Source organism: Malus domestica, chromosome 13 (assembly GCF_042453785.1).
Source record: "Malus domestica chromosome 13, GDT2T_hap1".
Classification (NCBI taxonomy): domain Eukaryota; kingdom Viridiplantae; phylum Streptophyta; class Magnoliopsida; order Rosales; family Rosaceae; genus Malus; species Malus domestica.
In genome coordinates this window covers 23,823,045-23,843,982 of record NC_091673.1, presented here as the reverse complement: position 1 = coordinate 23,843,982, position 20,938 = coordinate 23,823,045, and the positions used below count along the sequence as shown (strand labels likewise).

At 38.3% G+C, this 20,938-nt stretch overlaps 3 protein-coding genes and 1 long non-coding RNA gene across 7 annotated transcripts; 2 read left to right on the top strand and 2 right to left on the bottom strand.

The window, feature by feature from the left end:
- Positions 1-1,699: 1,699 nt before the first annotated feature.
- On the top strand, positions 1,700-2,646 carry LOC114820678 (uncharacterized). The gene is made up of 2 exons (XR_003768111.2): positions 1,700-1,837; positions 2,235-2,646. It is a non-coding gene; the product is annotated as an uncharacterized lncRNA (long non-coding RNA).
- LOC103445480 (ABC transporter I family member 17-like) lies at positions 2,562-6,354 on the bottom strand. The gene is made up of 4 exons (XM_008384505.4): positions 5,313-6,354; positions 4,813-5,148; positions 3,373-3,560; positions 2,562-3,015 (listed from the first exon to the last, which is right to left on the bottom strand). The coding sequence occupies exons 1-4, from the start codon at positions 5,551-5,553 to the stop codon at positions 2,761-2,763; spliced, it is 1,020 nt and encodes a 339-aa protein (XP_008382727.3). The 5' UTR covers positions 5,554-6,354; the 3' UTR covers positions 2,562-2,760.
- LOC103445481 (pre-mRNA splicing factor SR-like 1) lies at positions 5,721-12,230 on the bottom strand. 4 transcript variants are annotated; one of them, XR_003768110.2, is made up of 6 exons: positions 12,042-12,221; positions 11,566-11,867; positions 11,347-11,427; positions 10,405-10,455; positions 8,649-8,720; positions 6,751-6,833 (listed from the first exon to the last, which is right to left on the bottom strand). XR_003768110.2 is itself a non-coding variant. In XM_029091826.2 (5 exons), exons 2-5 carry the CDS (start codon positions 11,851-11,853, stop codon positions 5,991-5,993), a joined length of 1,284 nt encoding a protein of 427 aa, XP_028947659.2. In that variant the 5' UTR covers positions 11,854-11,867; positions 12,042-12,230; the 3' UTR covers positions 5,721-5,990. The 4 variants fall into 4 exon arrangements, 2 of the variants coding, with proteins under 2 accessions (XP_028947659.2, XP_028947658.2); XR_011574861.1 differs by lacking the exon at positions 10,405-10,455 and having other exon boundaries at positions 5,721-6,833; positions 7,181-8,720; XM_029091826.2 differs by lacking the exon at positions 10,405-10,455 and having other exon boundaries at positions 5,721-6,833; positions 12,042-12,230.
- Positions 12,231-17,970: 5,740 nt separating this feature from the next.
- LOC103445575 (RING-H2 finger protein ATL43) lies at positions 17,971-19,930 on the top strand. Its single transcript, XM_008384585.4, has one exon. It carries the CDS (start codon positions 17,986-17,988, stop codon positions 19,468-19,470), a length of 1,485 nt encoding a protein of 494 aa, XP_008382807.3. The 5' UTR covers positions 17,971-17,985; the 3' UTR covers positions 19,471-19,930.
- The last annotated feature ends 1,008 nt before the right edge of the window (positions 19,931-20,938 follow it).

Genomic DNA, 20,938 nt, shown 5'->3' with positions numbered 1-20,938 from the left:
ATTGGTGAGCAGCAGGAGCTGCTACTGATTTTTTCAGTAGCCAAGTTCTATCTTATGGTGAATGTCGTACGACTGTTTGAATGCCGAACTCTAAATGACACTTGTGAGTAAACGACCATAGAACACTCCACTTCACCGAGAAATGCATAAATTAAATTAAAATCAAATAAATTAGCAGTTTAGGGCTACTTGGATGTTGATGAAGATGGCGAAAAGCTTTCGCAAGGTCTGCCTTGGGGTCCTCTTATTCTCGTAGTGACACGTCTTACTGATAACATGTAGTAAAACTAATTTTAAAAGTGTGTGAGAGGGAAGCGACACCAGAGAGAAAACGACTCAGGTGTATGAGAATTATGTCCTCACACCTTGGCCTTGCACCTTTATTTATACTAATTATGATAGGTTTCTTGTCTTGCAAGTAATATAAACCTATAAGGATTTGATCTCCAAATCCTGTAGGAATTCTACTTTAAGTTTACACAATCACATTTCTAATTAATAATTTTACAAAACCATAATACGTTTCTCCACAAATTTTTAATGAATTATGTAGTTGTGTGTTCAATTAGAATTTTTTTTTTAACATAACGATGTTTTTACATATGTAATAATTTTGTATCGAATTTGCCGTCTTATGAGATTTCAATTTAAGATATCTTATTTACAAGCAAAAGCTAAGTGACTCATATGAAGTTTTTCAAGGGAGTTTTAACGAAAAGTCCACGGTATTGTTCACTTTAACGAAAAACTACATTTTTACACTAAAAAGTCAAATCTATTACTATTCACTTTACCCTTTATTTTGTCCTTATCATTAAAACTCAAAGTTTTCAATCCCTTTTCATTAGTTTTCTTTTTTTTCAAAGAGTTTATATTAGGAAAAACTTTGACTAGAAGAGTGAGGTGGACCGTAAGAATGAAAGAAAGAGTGAATGGTAAACAGAAGGGAAGAATGTAACTGAATCAAAAAGGTATATAATATGATGACGATGGTGTTAATCTACAGTCAGCAGTAGTAAACAGACAAGAGCAATGTTAAGAGGACTCTCAAAAGTAGAATTCTTTGTAAATTCTCTGTTACTTTGTACTTTTAGCATAATATTTTATAATGTTAGCACAAGAATTGACGATGAATTATAAAAAAATAATAAGTCCACCAAGACTCCAAAGTTCCGTAGAATCTTACTTTAAGAGAGGCTCTTAGCATTTCTCAACAAACAATGAACAAAAACGAGGGAGTCAAATCCAACAACTTCAAGGCATTCCACTCACTCAATCAGTCAGTCAGTCGAGAGAGTAACCGATTGTGATGAGTATTGAGAGTGGTCTTGGAATGGGAAATGTAGAGAGAGAGAGAGAGAGAGAGAGAAGAACAAGAGTGAAGACAATGAAGGGAATTAAAAAGGGGGTCGTGGCTGATGGAGCGGCTTGGAAGATGGACGCCTGGCACGCTCATCAAGAAACGTGTTTTGGGGATTCGGTGCCTCTCTTGCCGCAAGCTCGCTCATCACCTCTCTCCAAATCCAAATTCAAATCCATTTCTTCTTCTTCTACTTCTTCTTCTTCTTCTTCATAGTTTGTGTATAAATTCAGAAATCCACTTGGCAATTACCCACTTATCTGCTCTCTCTCTCTCTCTCTCTCTCTCTCTAGGATAGGATAGGATAGGATAGGATAGGATGATCTGTTGTTGTTGAGAGTTGAGACTGAGTGAGTGTGGAGTCTGGTGGAAGGGCAGGGCTGCCCTGCGCTGGGACCTTGAAGATGTATTGGCTGCACAAGTTAAGGAAGGCATTGATTGCTCTCTCTGCCACCCTCAAACTTCGTAGATCTCTGGGTTTGTTCTTCTTCCTCTTCCCTCTACCTACTTCATCTAATTTTCCCCTTGGCTTTCTTTCCCACTTTTATGTTAACATGCCATTTTGGTACTCCATCGAATTCGAATGCCTTATATACTCTTGCTACCCTTTCATGGCAATTGGGTTTTGTGGGCTCAGATTATTGTAGCCATGGAAAAGGAATTTATATTTCTACGTAGCTTTTATTAGCACTCCAGAAAAGTCATCGTGCACTATTTGTTGAATAGAAATTGCATCAAGGAGTGCATTACAGCTGCGACCTTTTTAAAGTACTAATAACAGTTTTCTTGACGTTTTACTAGAGAAAATGTAAGGTGAATTATGGATTAGGAATATCTGCTGCATTGTCTTTATGAGCAGGTGGTGGTGTTGCAGGGGGTGTTGGTGGCGAGCGTGGTGGTGGAATAGGTGGTCTGCTAAAGCTTCAGGATGATGTACAAATGTGTGGATATGAAGATGTACAGATTATGTGGAACATGCTCAGCAAAGCGCAACACGAAGAGGTTGTCGTGTCATCACCCACGACAACAACAAAGCCAAATAAGAAGCGAAGACATGCAAAGTCCCCAGTTTTGGTCAGATTGGAAACTTGCTCAGTAGAGAAAGCCAAACATTAGTGTTTATATACGTGTGTGTAAGTATATGTGTGGTGTATATATGGTGATGCGGGAGTAGAGAAAGAAATGTGAGTTGGAATACAAATTCTGTAAATATAGTTCTTAGGCCCCTCTCAAATGTATATGAATCACTGTAACCAATACAAATATCAGAGTAGTTACTAGCAAAAGTTTCTTCTTTTCCAGAAGGCATCATCAAGCAAATGCTAAGCAAATATTGTGCACACAACAATATAAATTCCCAAATCAATCTAGAGAGAGAGAGAGAGAGAGAGAGAGAGAACTTAAGAGCTGAGCTGAAGGAACCGTAGTGCCATGGGATGGTTGGCTTGAGAGAGTTGGTCTGGTTTGAGAACTTCAACAATCTCCCCATCCACAAGGAGGCAAACAATGTCAGCAATCCTCTGGATTTGTTTGATGCTGTGAGAGACCATTACAATGGTCATCCCCTGTTTCTGCTTCAGCTTCACTAAAGCACCTTCTATGTGCTCTGTAGATATTGGATCCAACGCACTTGTCGGCTCATCCAGCAGCAAAACCTTCCCAAAAGTATAATACAACACATTACCAACAATGCCATACGTAACAAAAGGAACATTGTTTGGCTTGGTACATGTAAGGACTCATCCTTTTTTACCATTAAATCATATTCCGACATATGCAAAAGTAACTTATTACGATCACAATAAGAAAAATGCTATGTCAAACTGGAATTTGTCTGCACAAAAGAATGACCCCTTAAATGTCATATGAACTCATTAAGATCATGAACGGAGGAATGTCTGGATAAGTATCAAACAGTGATTTTGTTTGTGAGAAGGAATGACTTCTTGAATGTAGAGAGTCAAGTATTTTCACATAAAAAGGAGTTGATGGTATCATGTACGGGTTTTTACCTCAGGAGAATTGGCTAGGGTCCTAGCAAGTGCCACTCTTTGGGATTGACCCACAGACATTTCAGAACCAGTCTTGGTGGCAAAGAATGAATCAAGGTCTACAAGGTTTAGCAACTTGTGAACGTCCTCGTCACTCAGCTTCCTCCCCTTCAGTTGAGGACCATAACGTATATTGTCTGCAACTGTGCCTGAAGAATGAATTGATCTCAATTCTTAATTTGCAATCGAAAACAGATACACAAGTACATATTGGTAGAGCTTTGCTCTCCTGTGCATCAAAGTAAAAAAAGAATGGTATCTCAACTGTTTACTCGTGAAAAAAAAATGTGTGGGGGAGAATTTCCGGATATTCATATACTACTGCACTCCAAATTCTTTTCAGGTAGACTTGATACCAGAAATTCAAATACAAATATCAAACAGCATTTGAAATGCACAAGATCAAATTCTTTTAATCTTGATTGTTGAGAGAAAGGAGGCAAAAGAGGGGGATAATTGACATTACAATCATCCAAATTCGATATTTTCTAAAGTGGTCTTGTTCTGAACATGTGCAGGCATGTTAATCCCTTTTTCGTAGTTTAGACAAAGAGAATAACCAACTAGCGAGCGATTACTCTAGTGGTATTTTCCTTGCACAATGTTAGAAGAGGTCTTGTATTTGAATTCCGTCACCCTCAATAATAAAAAAGGAAAACACCATCCAAGCAATAGGACAAGTAGGTTTAATCACTGCTATTATAGAATTAGGTCATGGTAGGCCAATACCTAAAGGTAAGTGATTGGGTATTAAATTTTAAATGTGAGAGAGTAAGCTTTGGATTTGAACCACCCCACCCCAAAAGAAAAGTCAGCAACGGGCTCAATAAACTTAAGGGAAAAGAATATTTTAGGGTGTCTCAGAGTAGTTTTAACTATTACATCTTCATTGTTGTATATTTAAATGAAAATCTAATGGGTAAAAACTTCGGCATATTCGGAGAACCATGGAATTTGTTTTATTTTTGTTCCGAAACTTTCTAGTAAACTCCAGAGTAGAGAATATAAAAAGCCCATAATTAGAATGCTCACATCAACAGTGACAAAGATGCATAAATACTTTATAACTAATCCAACCCACCACGGTTTTCATATTATAATCACTCTCTAATCATATTATAATCACACCCTAAATCTCTATTACAATGACCAAAAATATGAGTCCCCCCCTGAACACACCAAGATACTTTAGGGGAAAGAGGAATGGTGGATATAGCAACCTAAAACACAATCAATTAGCAACCAAGTCAATACCGTATAAATTAAGCAACCTGTGTAGCACATGTTACAAGTTATCAATTCCCTAATTTGGCAAAGCAATTTGGCAACTGATATGTTCTGATCTGATATGTGAGAGAGAGAGAGAAAGTGCTAGTTGGGGCATATGATCAAATGGGTTACCTTCAAAAAGAACAGGAAGCTGGAAGAGCATGCCGACCTTGCGGCGGAGGCTGAGGACGTCCGTGTCCAGAATATCATGGCCGTCCAAGAAGACAGTCCCGGACGGGGGCTCCCAGAGGCGGTTGAGAGCTCGGAGCAGCGTGGACTTGCCGCTGCCGCTGGGGCCAATGACCCCCATGATGACGCCCTTAGGTATGTCCAAGGTCAACCCATTGAGTATGGAAGCTCCTGTGGTGTCTGATTTCTTGGCCAGATTTCGTATCCGGAATTTCACGTCGCCATGGGCTTCTCCATTGTCCACAGTGAGTAGGTGCTCTGTAGCTGCTTGAACCCCATCTGCCAAGCAAAATTCACAAACCCAAATCAGATTTTGAAGAGTGGATGGAAACTGCGTTGTCAAACTGTGAAATGTAAAGCAGTCGAGATATTTGTAGATTTGAGAGAGAGTGAGAAGTGTGGGATGAAAGAATATTGTGGCACAGGAGTAAGAAATAGCGTACCAGCAAAGAAGGGATGTGGCTGAGCGGGTAGAGGTGAAGACATTTGTAGATTTGAGAGGGAGTGAGAACTGTAGTAATGTGTGATCTGGGGGCTTGGAGTGGGGATTGAGATGAAGAGGGGAGTTGTTAGGGAGGTACACAGAATTGTGAGTGCATCAATAAAGCCTTCCCTAGAGCAGAATGCACCAGTCAAACAGTGAGCAGGTGGAGAGGATAAGCCTTTTATTATGGTTCGGTTCATCTGACTCCTGAACGCAACTCTTTCTTTTATGGTGGGTTTTCATTCTCGATCTCGGCAGATAAGCAGGCGATAAAGTAATAGGACGGTCCACTCAGCGGTGGGACCTACAGGCTTTGTCAATTGCCGACAGAAAAGTCGGCTATGTTTTACTTTTAACACAAACAAAATTTCAGAGACTTAAAACGATACTGAAAATTGAGTCATTACATACTAGTGTTACAAAGTTAACATTATGCCCAACAACCAACGCATGAGGATCAATTGTAAGACTCGAGTTCCGAGTAATGTCTAGTATACATGGAGCAACGAAAGACAACACCTGGGAACATAACATTTTCTGCCTTGCTCATGGTCATCAAAACAGTATCCGTCCGGCCCACAAGACTCAAATGACACATCCGATCCGATAGCAGGTCCAAGACAAGAATCTCCCCGCGCTATTTCCAACGAGAACCGCCTAGTCTAATCACCTCTTCACCACCACCATCTCCCCTGGGAATCCTCTCCATGCTGGTATCACCTTTTTGGTCACTTACATCCCCATAAAGATCCCTAAGTTTTGCCAGGTTGCTAGATGCACATGTTCTATCCTTGGTTACATCTCTCTGTGGGCTCCAATCACGTGTGGTGCCCGCTTGCAAACTCCCACTTCTACTCCTGCTTCTACTGCGACTCCGACTCCTACTCCTACTCCTACTCCTACTCCTACGGGAATGCCTACCGCCATCACGGCTACTCTCATATGGACCCCTTCGGCTTTCTCTCTCTCCATATTTGGACCTCCGATCATAATCACAACTTCCTTCTCTCTCTCTCTCTCGCTCTCTTTCCTTATCCCTAACTCTATCCCTTGCTCTGTCTCGGTCCCGCTCTCGTTCCTTGTATCTTTCTCCATCCCGATCACTGTCCCTATCCCGATTGCGATCCCGGTCCCTTCCCCTGTCCCTGTCTGAATATTCTCTGTCAGAATATTCACGGCTCTGACTGCGACGGGTCGTTTGATCATCACTACTGGCTTTGTCAAAAGGTGGTGGCGGTAAGGTACGACGAACAGGTGAGGAGTCCCTTGTTGAAGCGCGATGTGGAGCACGTTGACCAAAGGAAACTGAAAGAGCGGCTTTCACAGAAGGTGGGCGACGAGCTGTGTCATCAGATCCATGGCGGGTAGCCTCTCCAGTAATACCAGATAGTTTGGTGGGGAGTTTCATCTTCTCAAGATTAGCAACAATCTGCCGCATAACAGGAACAGGGATGCGGGGGAAAAGGGTATCAAAATAGTACTGCAATAGCACAACAAAGTTTAATCACTTCAGCAACTATAGCAATGAAAAGTGTTAAGTGGACAGCAAAACAGTATTTATAGTGCTGCATGTTAAGAGCAATTGTTGTCTAAATAAGCTGCATAAAAAACTATGCAGAAAATGTGAAAAATTAACTATGATCAGTTACAGAAACTACCGATGTATATAAATTTACATATATTGTAATCGCAAAGCAAATATATCATCATCTAACTTCGGCTTTGAACACCAACCAACAAACAATTCATAACACTCTTGGACAATTTCAGCATGGTGAAATTCAAATTCAGAAGAAATGGTATTGTTTTCACGTGTTAAATTTAGACCTTATACAGTAGCACTCTGAGACCATGCTTCAAGACTCCAAGAAGAACATGTATTCAGACCTCAATCGCACTGTGATCTGGAAAACCAGTAGCTGTGACTGTAAAGGACTGCATCGGCGGAGCATTAGACAGAAGATTTTAAATTACTGTCCTAGAAGCATCACTAAGGGGTGCTTTGGGAGTGAGGTGCTTAAAAAACTAGAAGCATCACTAAGAGGTGGTTTGGGAGTGAGGTGCTTAAAAAAAAAAACACCCATAAAAAAAAGCTGTGAGGGTTTTAGGTGTTTGGTAAACTAAAGAAAAATGGCTTATTTTGGAAGCTGCTGTGAGAATAAGCTGAAATCAAAGGAAAAAGCTGAAGCTGCAATTTGCAGCTTTGGAAAACTGGCTTTTTTTTCAAAGCACACGGAGCTACAGTGCTCCTTTAATGAAAAGACCCACTATCAGACTGCTTTTTTTTTCCAAAAACACTTTTACAAAAAAGTGTACCAAACACTCTGCTGATTTATTTCACAGCCGCTTATTCTCACAACATAGCCGCTTATTCTCACAGCAGCTTTTTTTCAAAGCACGGCAATACCAAACCAGCCCTAAGTATTTTACACAATGCTTTCTAGTCTATATGAGCGCGTAAGTGTATTAAAAACACATTGAAAGTACATTTCTTTTTTCTAGTCAACCACTACTTTCTACTACAGACAATAACTCCAAACAACTTTAGCTGGTGAACTTTCTCCTACCCACTTTAGGTGTGGCATCTTAGCAGATGAACTCTTGAAGCGAAAAGCAGGTGCATAGAGCCCTCTCACGCTACACAAGTAAATAACTGTACCGTCACTTGATAACAAAAGAAACTGTAGCTTGATTCTTGGTTTAAATGCGAAGCTAGCTTCATATTTAGGGTACTTGTTCAACATTTCTGCTATATGGTGTACACGAATCTCACCAGTCATGACTTTTATCTTTCATTAGAAAAAAAAAAGGATCACTATCATTAGTGTATTTTGTTATAGATATCATCTCCAGTTAAAAAGTGCATAAACTTATCCAACTAATAAAAAAAGGTCGTACCCAGTGCACAAGGCTCCCGCTTTACGCAGGGTCTGGGAGAGGTCGCATTTGGTGCGATGGCAAGTGCCTTCGCCCATGATTTTGGAGAGAGATAATAGGCATATCTTGGAGAACAAAGAGCTCCCAGTTGGCAGACTAAATTAATAAATTATGGTATTTTTGGCTGGTTAAATGCTAGACATGTATGCAATAGAATTAGATACATCAGCATTCTAGATATGGTACAGTTGCAAATGCATACAGAATAAATACTTAGGCTGTGGCTTTGTTGTGACTATTACAACTGGCATAACAGATCCCCAGAGTGAGGGAGAACGGGAGGGAGAAGAGAGATGGAGAACACAATTGTTTTCACCAAAAAAAATTCAAATATAGTGCATTCTTCAACGAAACTAACCTGCCCAAGCATCAAATCGCGCACATATACACCCATAGTTGTCATCCGTCCATTGGAACCAGGAGAGAATTCCTGAAACCAAAGCCAACACATAAATGAATAACTAAGGGAGAGCAAAATCAATATGCTAACATAACAATACAAAATAAAAACAAGTGACAATTGTCATAGAAGTTGCATCGGTGGGAAATATATCAGAACTATACACAGATGAGATTAGGTGGAAACAGATGGTATTCACAGGATACAAAGAGTTATACAGATGACTTTGTGACAAAAAATAACATAAGAGAACAATAAAAAGTATTCAAGATATCCAATCCATGATGCACTCAACTGTGGATCCTATGGGCAACTCTGACCATTAACTGCAGATCCTCTGGTGAACTAATTTTCAATGTTAAAGAGAGCCATTTACACCAACTCTTTAACAGTGACACCCCTCTTTGGCAGTGTAATTTATTATGTCCAGATGTATCCTTACATGTCAATGTATGAATCGAGACAAAGCCAAGTCAAAAAATTTGGAAAAGAAACTATAATAAAAGTTATCTCCTAATCAGTAGGGCTTAGACACTTACCACTTAGAATCAAGGTTCTAAAAACCGTTTGGTGCTAGTCGGGCGGCGGGCTGCGGCCTAGCGCCTAGGTGGCTAGGCAGGGCCTAGGCGGACTAGGCAAATTTAAGTAATACATCATATAATTAATTAAATTTACTACATAATATATATAAATAAACATTGATACTATGTTATTTAAAAAAAAATAAAAATAAAGAACATATCTAGCCATATATGTTAAATATGAGTGTATACGTAAAGTTCCAAAGTTGTATCATTTTGTAAGCCCATATTGTTGGGCCTCTCAATAAAATAAAAGGTTGGCCCTGCATTCTTTTTTTAATTAATCTTTCAGCGACTCAGTTGTTTAAATAAACCTAACAATTGCTAGCTAAAGCAAAATGTTACTAATTGCCTAAAACCCTAACTAAAGCAGTCGCACCTCTCTGCAATTACAAACTCATCTTCTACAACCTGCCGCCGCACCCATCTCTGCAATTGCAGACCTACCTTCTACAAGCAAACAGAGAGGCAGACGGCGAGACTCGGGGAGACAAGAAGGTTGTGAGTCTTGCGACAGAAGTTTTTTTTCCCAGGTTGTGCCCAGACCAGCCCGCCCAGCGTCCGTCGAGTGCGCCTAGCCCGCCCAGGCGGCCGCCTTACACCGCTTAATGTCCTTGCCGATTTAATGAACGATTTCGGGTTAATCACGGCGGAGCACTGACGCCTACCGCCTAGACCGCTGTTTAGAACATTGCTTAGAATGTTTATAAGACCCTTTCAACCAATGATGGCTAATATGACTGTTCTAAACTTTTTTTTATTACCCATTGGATGAAAAACCAATGGTAATATTGTAACTTATGAAAATACTGACATACAGGTGTCAGAACACGATTAATATTATATTCTAATAGTTGGTGTCGAAAGCAATTTATGTCCAACGCCCTCTATATGTGTGACCATCTATGCCAATAAATAGCTAGACCTTAAGAAAACACCGGCCAAGATAGTTCAAAAGAACTTCACAAGCACATACAACTTTACTACATGGATCTAAATTAGTAACATTTTCTACGTAGGTTAACATCACTTCATTTCAGCCAAAGGCATAACGAAAGCATATTGAACTACTTCACTAAGTTGAAGAAGCGCCTGTGTCTCAAATTTGCAAGTGAAACGTATTTAACACTTACACACAAAGCATCCGATAAAGGAACCTACTCCATGTAATAGCAACTCCGCCACTACCACAAATTCATGCCAAGAAAATTGAGACACAAGTAAATGGTTAGTATGTTTTGTGAAGAGCACAACCATTGGTATATAACAGCTAACAATTCAAGAGTTTCCAATCCATCAAAATTGGAAGAAAAAAAATAATAATGTGATTTTCAGCTTTTGAATTTTAAGAACCAAAGGACAGCTCTTATAAGAACCATAGGACTTTGACCAGAATCTTTAAAATTCATAATCCGTTTTTTTTGTTGTACAAACTTGCAAGGATGTTGAGAACCCTATTCATGCAGAAGAACCAAAGAATCATTCAAAACTCAGAGTTGGTAAACTGTAAACATAGGTTCCAAAAGGAAGAGAACCCAAATTTGTAGATGACTTATATTTTCGTTGGTTCACAGAAATGAAGCGTTAAATATAACATCTCCTAATATTTTATATTATCATATATGCCTTCTATATCAAACAGTATATCCAATCTAATGACAGAAACATCTTCGTCAAATACCAGAGTTTGCCCTTTGTTAGGAAATCCTCTGTTTTTCCCAGAGAGAAACATCTTTCCCCATGGACAAGCCTTGACTACTACAAAATTATACCCACCAAGCCAAAAAGTATAATCTTGAAATGAACTCTGAAACCATTTACGGAGTGAAATAAAATTTTGTTCACGCTTCAAATTAGCTATTAGCTAATATTTTTACTTTGTGGCAACATTCCAGGATAAACGACACACCACATGCCCGTTTTTATTACTTTCACCAGAGTCTTTTGAAGACGACATGATTCGATAACATAAAAGAAGTCCATGCCAGGCACATTTGATTATGTCTCAAAGTAGTTCCGTAGCTATGATAAAAAGGTAAGAAACTTGAAAACCGAAATACATAATCTATCATTACCTCATCATCTTTAATATAGGGTTCAACCCAATTCCACAAAGTCTTTGGGTCTGCAGCATATCTCAAGTAGAGGAACCCCACCTGAAAATCAAATAAAAGTAAGCTGATTATCCATTAAGAAAAAATATAGCACATAACATATTAATGAGAAACACGGTCATCTCCAAATTCAAAACAACACATAAAGTTGAGTATATAATGTCAGATTAACATACATACCGCTCTTATGTAAGGCGAATCCTCGTGCTTTAAAAGACCGTGCATTTGCTTAACGGTGAGCTTCATGGTGAAGAACTTGTACAGCAGACAGAAGGCAGTGGACGGACCGCGGCAATTCCCGGTCATCCATGGCTCGACATGGTCTACTTGGTTGTAAATTTCATCAATGACTTCATGGTACGTCTTTAACCGGTAAAGCTCCTTGAAGTAGTCGGAAGATAGAATGTTCATACAAAGCACCTTCTCGAGCAATGAGTCAATTGGTTTCCCGCATGTCTGTACCTCCATCCACGCCTACGCTTCTGCAAAATTCAAACCTTTAATTATCGACACCAGCGTTTCAAATAAGCATAACATTATCAACATTAACGACAAACAGAATAAAAAGACTCATAATTTGCCCTGCCAGCGGATTCGGAGACTAGGGTTAGGGTTAGGGTTACAAAGAACAACCTAGAGGAAGGAAAGCCAATTACTTGAATCAATTTGGGGGAATTTCCGCCGAATTCACGATCAGCTGGGCAGCTTCGAACCCTCTTCGCCTCTTTCTCACCTTCTTTCTGAATCGCGAAGTCGAGGCCCGAGGGTTAATTACTTGAATCAATAAGGGGGCTTTCCTTCTTCTTTATTATCTCTTTTTCTATTTTTTCATAAATAATTTAAATAAACAAATTAAAATGACAAAAGAAGAGAAAAGGAAACAAAAGGCTTTAACAGTTGGCTCAATACGAATGGGCTTGTTTTGCTTGAGATTGGGCTGCTATTTATCAGTCGGGAAATTTTTATTTTTTTTATTTTTTATTTTTTTGGGAATACGTTTTTATAGAAAATATTTTTCATTTTCGTGTTTTTTTTAAAAAAAAAATTTTTTTTTTTTGTCTTTTTACTAAGGTTTGTCTTTTTATTAAGGCATGATTCCAAAAAATATTTTTGCATTAAAAACGTTTTCAATCATTTTAAAAGTATTTTCAAACGAGTCTGTACTTACGTTGAATGGTAGAATTCACAAAATCAGATGTCATCAATAAGTAAGGGTATTAAATAGGTATGAGACCAATTAGCATCCTAATTAATCTAATTCCTAGTTTTGTATGTATTCAACTACGGATTAACGTGTTTACTTATTTAAATTTGAGGAATAAATGAATGGGCGAATTGCGTAAGTTAGGAATATGGGCAGTAAGGAGTGGGAACCGGATTATCCATTTTTAGTTGATTAAATTCTTGATCTTGAAGGTAATATATTACTGAATTTAAGGTGAGACTCACATATTGTTTGATTCATAGAAGACATGAGTTGGAGCCACTCGTTTGGAAGTACTTTTAGAATAGCTAAAAGCGTTTTTGATGAAAAGCTTTTGGAACCAATCCTCAATAAAAATGCAATAAATATTGGAAAAACACTTGAAGTGTTTTCGAAACTCAAAAATATTTTCACTAAAAATGATTTTAATCATTTTAAAAATACTTTCAAACGAGCTATAACTTTTTATTTCATACTAATTTGTATCAATAAACATGTTATTAAAATTGGAACCTGTATACTCATATGTGTATGAATGAGGTAGTTTACTAGTTTTTCATTACTTATCAAAATTTAAATACTTTTAGGTTTAAATGTTCATAAAAACAAATAGAATAATCTACATAAATTTTATTTTAAAAAAAAAATTACCGAAAACAACTAGGCTAAAATCATTCTATAGTAATTTCATGCTAAAATTTTAAGCCAAAAACATTGTAGGAAAAAAACTATTTCTGGCCTTAAATTTTTGGGCTAAAGGTTTTAACAGAGTTGGTCTAAATAGATTTCTACATATATGTACATTGTTTTAAAAATCTCTGCCTACCGTTGCCTAGGAGTTAGGCGGATGGCCACTATCTCAATTAGTCCCTAGGCATTTAAAAAAAAAACAAAAAGGTGTGCCTAAACCCGCATAGGTCGCAACCCTCACTTAGACAAAAAACTGATAATCATTTTGCATTTTATTTTGTCAATAAAATGTAAGACATTTGTTAGATGCTTGAATGAACACTCATTTTATGATTGTTCTCTATATTTTCAATATGTTTTAATACTTTATAATTTATATATCATTTTATTTATTTATTTATATACCCCGATACAATTATGTTTTTTTAAAAATATAAATAACACTTATTTGTACAATATATAATGAATTTACTTAAATATGCCTAGTCCGCCTAGTATCTGCCTAACCGTCTAGGCGCTAGGGCCTAGAGTCTCTGCCTAACCGCGTAGTCTTAGCCTCACAATAGGTTATCAATAATGTGGTTTAAACTCCTATTTGGCAAGAATTGAACCTAAGACTTTTCAATTACAAGTGTCACTAGACTGTAGTACTAAGTTGAGCATCTAGCATCTTTTAAAACCTTGTATATGTATACAGATTTTTTATGTGTATATATCTTAAAAGTTTCTACATGTTCTATATGATTTTAAAATCCACAACATTGTACAGGCACCACCCTAATTACCACTAAAATCGTAAAAAATTAGGCTCCATCACATTTAATGCACTCTTTTATAAATTTCCGTCAGATTCTCCTCTTTTATCTTATATTTTACAAGAATATTGATATCGTTATTTGTAAGGGATAAAGTTGAATTTTAACTTAAGCACGGTGGATCTTGAACGGAGATGTCTGCAGCTTGTACTACTTGTGTAGTGGATGAGCTCAGATAAAATAGCTTTTAAGCAAACCACCGTTTCAAAAGGTAAATTGCTGGTTTGGAAATTGGATTCATATGTAACCAAAAGTTCACAAACATGAAATAACGCACGAGACACGGACAATTAGACCAGTCCTGGCAGTCCAGTCCAGTCCAATACATTCCATCATCAACCAGAAGAAGGGCGCAGGTACAGCGGGGTACCAACCTTGTGCGCTGTTCGTTGTTGAGTTCAGTCCCAAGCATCTATCACGTGTTCTGTTACACCATGGTGTCGTTTTATAGTGTTTTCTTTTTCTTATACAGTGTAATGCTCACATCACATGAGCAATATAAAATGAATTCGCTATTATTATAGCGTTTCAGTCTAATAACGCATTGTCACGTGAATACAAAATTTATATGTGACAACATGTTATTAAACATGAACGCTGCCTAACTGTAAACTCGTTCCATCTCCTCTTTCGTATCATTGTGATTGATTGGATTCGTTTAGGTATATACTTCATTGGACGCACGCGGGGATGAATTTCCTTCGCCCACAGTACATCCTATCTTCCACATCAAAACTAGCCATTCTTATTGGCTTAGTGCTGTTGTTGTTCCGTTCTTGTCCTCGTTCTTATTTATTTATTTATTCCTTCTTCTGTAAGGTCTTTGTCTAACCAATTAAGGAACAATAATGCAACGATGGCTATAATAATGCAAATCTTCCTAAACCCTAGCTGGTTGAAATCAAGATTCAATAATGCTTCTAAGACTATTTCGTCTAGTAGTAGTAACATTTTTATCCTTGCTTCGTTTGAAGGTGACTGAATTCAAAATTCGTAGATTCATATTAAAAAATTAAAGGGAAAACGAAACAAAAGATCATAAATCGGATAAATTCGGTGTATTATATACTTATCATGATTCATGGTGAGCACATCTTATTTGTTAGAAATAAATGAATCCATATTTGTTGCAAACTTACCTAAACAAACATCTCACATCATGTAGACCCAAAAGAAAAACATGTCACATCATTTGTTATAGGGAAAATAATAGCGTTAGTGGGTTAGATAGTTGATGGTTAGGAAAGAGGAGAATTTGTGGGATCGAACTAGTACCAAATTGCATAGGTATAATTATTTTCCTATATTGTGGTAAAGTGTTATCTGTACATTTATTACATCATAAAATGAAAAAAAAAATTACTATAATTTAAAATATAAAAAACTTCATTTTAATCGCTAAAAAAAATCATGTTTTTAATAATACCGTATGTAAGATGAAAAACTAAAAATAGTCATTTGACTTGTGTCCATGTCAAGTTATATATTACATGTCAAATTATATATTTCATGTCAGATTTAATTACTTTTTCATGAATTTATTGTATTTTTAGTTTGCATATATTTCCTTTTAAGGGATCAAATACAAAAAATTTGAAAAGCATTTTGTAAATCATAACTAATGTATAAGGCCTAACGAATGAATAATGCAAAAATTACCGGACCTAATGAACAAAAACGTAAAAAATGCAAACCGTACCAAATTGATTGGACCTTATGGACTTAAACATAAAAAATACGAACTATACCAAATTTACAGTACTGAGTCTGACCTAATGGACTAAAACATAAAAAAATACAAATCGTACCAAATTGATTATGCTGAATCTATCGGACCTAAACTATATAATGTATTTAATTTATCGGACATAATGTATTGGACCTAATTTATCGGACTAGTGAACTGAAAAAAAAAAAATACAAATCGTACAAAATTGATTATACCGAATCTATCGGACCTAAACTATATTACATATCTAATTGACCGTACCGAAACTATTAGACCTAAATTAGTTCATCCTCCACACGATATCAAATTTGAATAAATATTAAAAATAAAAACAAAAAACAAAAAAACAAGAGGTAGGTAGTTATAGACGTAAAGATGGCATTTTTTAGACAATGAAGATGGAGGTTACTTTTATGGTTTATAATGAATATACGATTATATTTTTCAAACTTTGATGGTGGATGTTAGATGGTAGACAATAAAAATGGCATAAATAGTGGTAAAACTTGTGGTTGTATTATAAGTAATGTGTCATGATGCATTAAAATGAAGGATTTTTTTAGATATTGAAAGCCTTTCTGATTGCATTTTAAAAAGTCGTCTTTGACAAGTCCTTATCTTTAAAAGTCCCTTTAAAATATTTGTAGTTGCAATGATGAAGAGAATTTATGTTCTAATTCGTCTCCTAATATCAAATTTCATAAAAAGAAAGGGTAATGCTCGAGAGATCAAATTTTTTTCAATCAAATTGCAAACCAAATGATGTGGTTATAGATGATTGGATTATTAACTAAGGTCGACTAACGTACTTGTGTTTTTTTATTTGTAACATCCCACATCGCCTAGAGAAGTGATCCTTAAATGTATATTCCTATCCCTACCTAGCACAATGCCTTTTAGGAGCTCACTGACTTCGGATTCCGTAGGAACTCCGAAGTTAAGCGAGAAGGAGGCCAGAGCACTCCCAGGATGGGTGACCCACTGGGAAGTTGCTCGTGAGTTCCAAAAAAACAAAACCGTGAGGGAATGGTAAGCCCAAAGAGGACAATATCGTTATATGGTGGTGGAGCGGGCCCGGGCCCGGGATGTGGTGGACCTCGGGCAGGGATGTGACAATTTGGTATCAAAGCCAATCCCTAGCCGGAAGTGTGTCGACGAAGACGTCGAGCCCCTAAGGGGGGTGGATTGTAAAATCCCACATCGCCCAGGGAAGTGATCCTTAAATGTATATTCTCATTCCTACCTAGCAAGATGCTTTTTGGGAGCTCACTGGCTTCAGGTTCCGTAGGAACTCCGAAGTTAAGCGAGAAGGAGGCCAGAGCACTCTCAGGATGGGTGACCCACTGGGAAGTTGCTCGTGAGTTCAAAAAAACAAAACTGTGAGGGAATGGTAAGCCCAAAGCGGACAATATCGAGCTATGGTGGTGAAGCGGGGCCGGGAAGTGGTCCACCCCGGGTCGGGATGTGACATTATTGGTGACATATTATTTAGTTTACAAATTTGATGTAAAATTTGAGTAATGTTAGAAAGACTAAATTTGTAGAGTTTGCAAACTAAATTTGTAGTATTACGGTCTAGTGGTATTCCTATTCACTTATAAGTGAGAGTTTTTAGGTTTGATTCCCGCCAAAGGCGAATTTGAATCACATTATTGCTAGCCAATTGTGAGGCTAAACTCATCATCTCCTTTTAGTGTAAATAATATCGTTTTTAAAAAAAAAATGATGTGTCACTATTAGGGAATGAGCATGTTTATCAAAGTTTAAGTAATAAATTAATCATTAACTTCCATGTTATTTATTTTACAAAATTTAGTATACAAATTTAATCTCTATAGCATTACTCTTGAAATTTCAAGAGTAATGCTAAGGAGATTACATTTGTATACTAAATTAGCAAATCAAATGAGGTGTTGTTAATAAAAAGTGAGCACGTTTATCAACGATTAAGTAATAATCTAATCATCAACTTCCATGTCATTTAATATATAAAATTTAGTCTATAAATTGAATATCCTTAGTATTACTCAAATTTTAATATCTCTAGCATTATCTAATGAGAGGAAAATGAAATAAATGCATTAATGATGATATAGTTTTACTTGGAAATGATGGAGATATAGATACCGACAGATGCAATTGTCTGGTTTAATTTTGTTTGTATGTTTGGGCAAGAACCTCAAGAAAGAAGCCCCTCCTCCCTTTGCGCCTACAAAACTACAAACTACAAACTCTCTCGCCCTCACGCCGCCAAGATTCTTCCCTCCCTCCGCCTCCTGGTGCCACTCCCGCCTCATACACAAAAGAAAAGAAAAAAATACAGAAAAATGGGCCTCCTCTTTCTTTTTCTCAAGCCCACCACCCCCGCCACCTTCTTCCTCCTCCTCCTCCCCACCCTCCTCCTCTCTTTTCTCATCAAAACCACTCGCGCGCACCCACACGCAGCAGCAGCAGATTCCCATCTCTCCACCCCCGGCTTTGGCGACATTGCCAGCTCTGTCAACCTATCTCCCTCACCGCCACATCCTCCTCAACCCAACAACGCGGGCCCCACCAGATCCTCCTCTCTCCGGCCGAGCATAGCCATAATCGTCGCCGTTCTTACCACCGTCTTCTCAGTCGTCTTCCTTATTCTCCTCTACGCCAAGCACTGCAAGCGCGGTGCTCTAGTTATCGTCGGCTCTAACTCCAATTCCGGACCCACCGGACCCGCCCCACGTAAAAACTCCGGCATTGACCGCTCCGTCGTCGAGTCCCTACCAGTGTTCCGCTTCAGGTCCCTTCGCGGCAACAAGGACGGGCTCGAGTGCGCGGTCTGCCTGACCCGGTTCGACCAAACCGAGGTCCTCCGTCTCCTGCCAAAATGCAAACACGCGTTCCACGTCGAGTGCGTCGATACGTGGCTCGACGCCCACTCCACCTGCCCCCTCTGCCGGTACCGGGTCGACCCCGAAGACGTCCTCTTAGTCGAGGACGCCGCAAAGCTCTTGCATCCGAAGAATAGCGATGTCGTTTTGGAGATCGAGAACGACCCGGTTTTTCGTCGGATTTCGGGGCGGCACTCGTTCGCCGGAGAACACAGACCGGGGCATCATCAAGCCCAAACGTGGTCGTTTCGGAGGTCGCTGGACAGCTGGACAGCAATCCGAATGAAAAGCGAGCCGGCCACCGTCGGATGCTTCGACCGACCCAGAAAAGATGGACTCCTGTTGGGCCAAGACAGGACGAGGTTGGAGCACCGGATCATCGTGTCCCCTACCGGGTCGGGGTCTGGTCCCGGTGGGCTCCAGCAGAGATGGAGCGACGTACTGCCGTCGGATCTTCTGTATCTACGGTCGGAAATGATAATGAGCGAGGGCTTGACACGTCAGCGGGCGCAGCAGAATGAGAATAGTAATGGGCAGCAGGTGAGTGCGGGGCCCGCGGCAGGAGGAGGGCCCGGAGGGATTGATGGGAAGAGGAGATCATGGAGCTGTGGTGGTTCGAACAGAGCGACGGGGGGCAATGAGAGCCAACAGGAACAACAACAACAACGACAGCTCAAGCTTGTGGCCAGGTGGCTGGCCTGGGTTTCTTCTCTCTCGCGACCGGCAATACGGACGGAGCGTACTACTATTCCCACCCCCACTACTACACCGCCCATTTGATAGCTTTTTTCAGGTTTTTTTGTTTTTTTATTTTTTTATTTTTTTTATAAAGTTACTCGGAAGGCGCCAAAACTTAGAAAGTAGAGAGAACTGAAGGTAAGCCAGTCCACTACCTTCCAAAATATTTATTTTTATTTTTTTTGGTGTGAAATTGTAATTTTCGTGTTCTATTTTATATTAGTAGAAGGGATGGAGGTGTGAAACGCTGGAAGACATTAGACTAGACACACGAGCAGAGGGATAGATATTCCAGACAATCAGGGTTAACGAAATGACACGTGCACTTTTTGTGATACGGGAGTCTTGCTAGTTTCTTTTGTTTTTGCTTTTTGATCTGAATATATAGCAAGCTTCTTTTTATCACAAATGTTACACGAGCCCTTAAAGTTCTTGTGGTTTGTAGGGCGCGCATTTTTAAATAATCTTCATCGTTGGAGTTGTTTTGACTAATTAACTTTTATATGAAGGCATAGCAAAAATTTCTTTTAAATGTATCATTTGCTAACGCATTGACACTTTTATACTGTTTTACAGTTTTGTCTCTTCCACTCACACTTCAATTAACTCTTCAATTCTTTTTCAGGTTAAAATGTTCTAGAGCCCATATTTTAATTTCCAACTCTTTATAAACAATATTTTCTTATTAAAATATATTGCAGATCAATTTGCTAACTTGAAAAGTAGCAACTGGCATTAGAAATATACAAGGCTAGTTGTTAATTCTTTAATTTATTAATTGGATTGCTACCTTCGTTTCAAATGCGTTTTCTTACGTGTCGTAACAAATCTAATTTTGCTACCCAATTACTACCTTCTTAAGAAGTGCTCTAAAAAAACAAAATTCTTATTTTGCATCAAATAATAAATCGATTCGCAATAATCCGTAGGAACCTAAAGTTGAAGTAGTTCTAGTGAAAGTGTGAGCCATTTGTGTTGCACATATGAGGACAAAAACTTGAAGCAGTCCTTATCTTTATTGTACTTTGTTATCACAACATAATCATTTATATATTGATCATTATTATTATATTTGTCTAGGATTTCATTGAATTTTTCCCATGGCAAAAGATTTTCTTGGTTAGTAGAGTCTGATAACATTGTGTTCTTAAGTGTATCCATCTGAATCGTCACGAAAATAGTTCTAAAGAAAATAGTACTCTTAAAGCATCTTCAATATTGGGATGTAGTGGACGTTGTATAGGCAAAATTTAGAGTCGTCGGAAGTTGCTCCAATTTTGGATATGTTATATTTTTCTTTCTCCGGTGCTTCCCATTGGTGACTGTTGAAATCAAATTCACGCACCGCCATATATGGTGGAAGATGTATAAATCTATTTACCTGTAAAAGAACAAATAACCGGTAGTATGCGCGGGCCAAAGACTCTTTGATAGTCAAGTTAGTAAGCAATATTATAAGACTCGAGCTGTAAACAAGTGTATAAGTGAGTAATAATTGTGTTACCAAAGA

Excerpts from the sequence above, each read along its gene's own strand:
- LOC103445480 (XM_008384505.4), bottom strand. The coding sequence starts at position 5,553 with ATGAACCGAACCATAATAAAAGGCTTATCCTCTCCACCTGCTCACTGT. Across the intron at positions 3,561-4,812 it reads GCTTCCTGTTCTTTTTGAAG|GCACAGTTGCAGACAATATA; the intron begins GTAACCCATTTG and ends TTCATTCTTCAG. Across the intron at positions 3,016-3,372 it reads CCCTAGCCAATTCTCCTGAG|GTTTTGCTGCTGGATGAGCC; the intron begins GTAAAAACCCGT and ends ACTTTTGGGAAG.
- LOC103445575 (XM_008384585.4), top strand. The coding sequence starts at position 17,986 with ATGTTTGGGCAAGAACCTCAAGAAAGAAGCCCCTCCTCCCTTTGCGCC.
- LOC103445481 (XM_029091826.2), bottom strand. The coding sequence starts at position 11,853 with ATGGAGGTACAGACATGCGGGAAACCAATTGACTCATTGCTCGAGAAG. Across the intron at positions 11,428-11,565 it reads ATTCGCCTTACATAAGAGCG|GTGGGGTTCCTCTACTTGAG; the intron begins GTATGTATGTTA and ends TTTGATTTTCAG. Across the intron at positions 8,721-11,346 it reads CCTATATTAAAGATGATGAG|GAATTCTCTCCTGGTTCCAA; the intron begins GTAATGATAGAT and ends CTTTGGTTTCAG.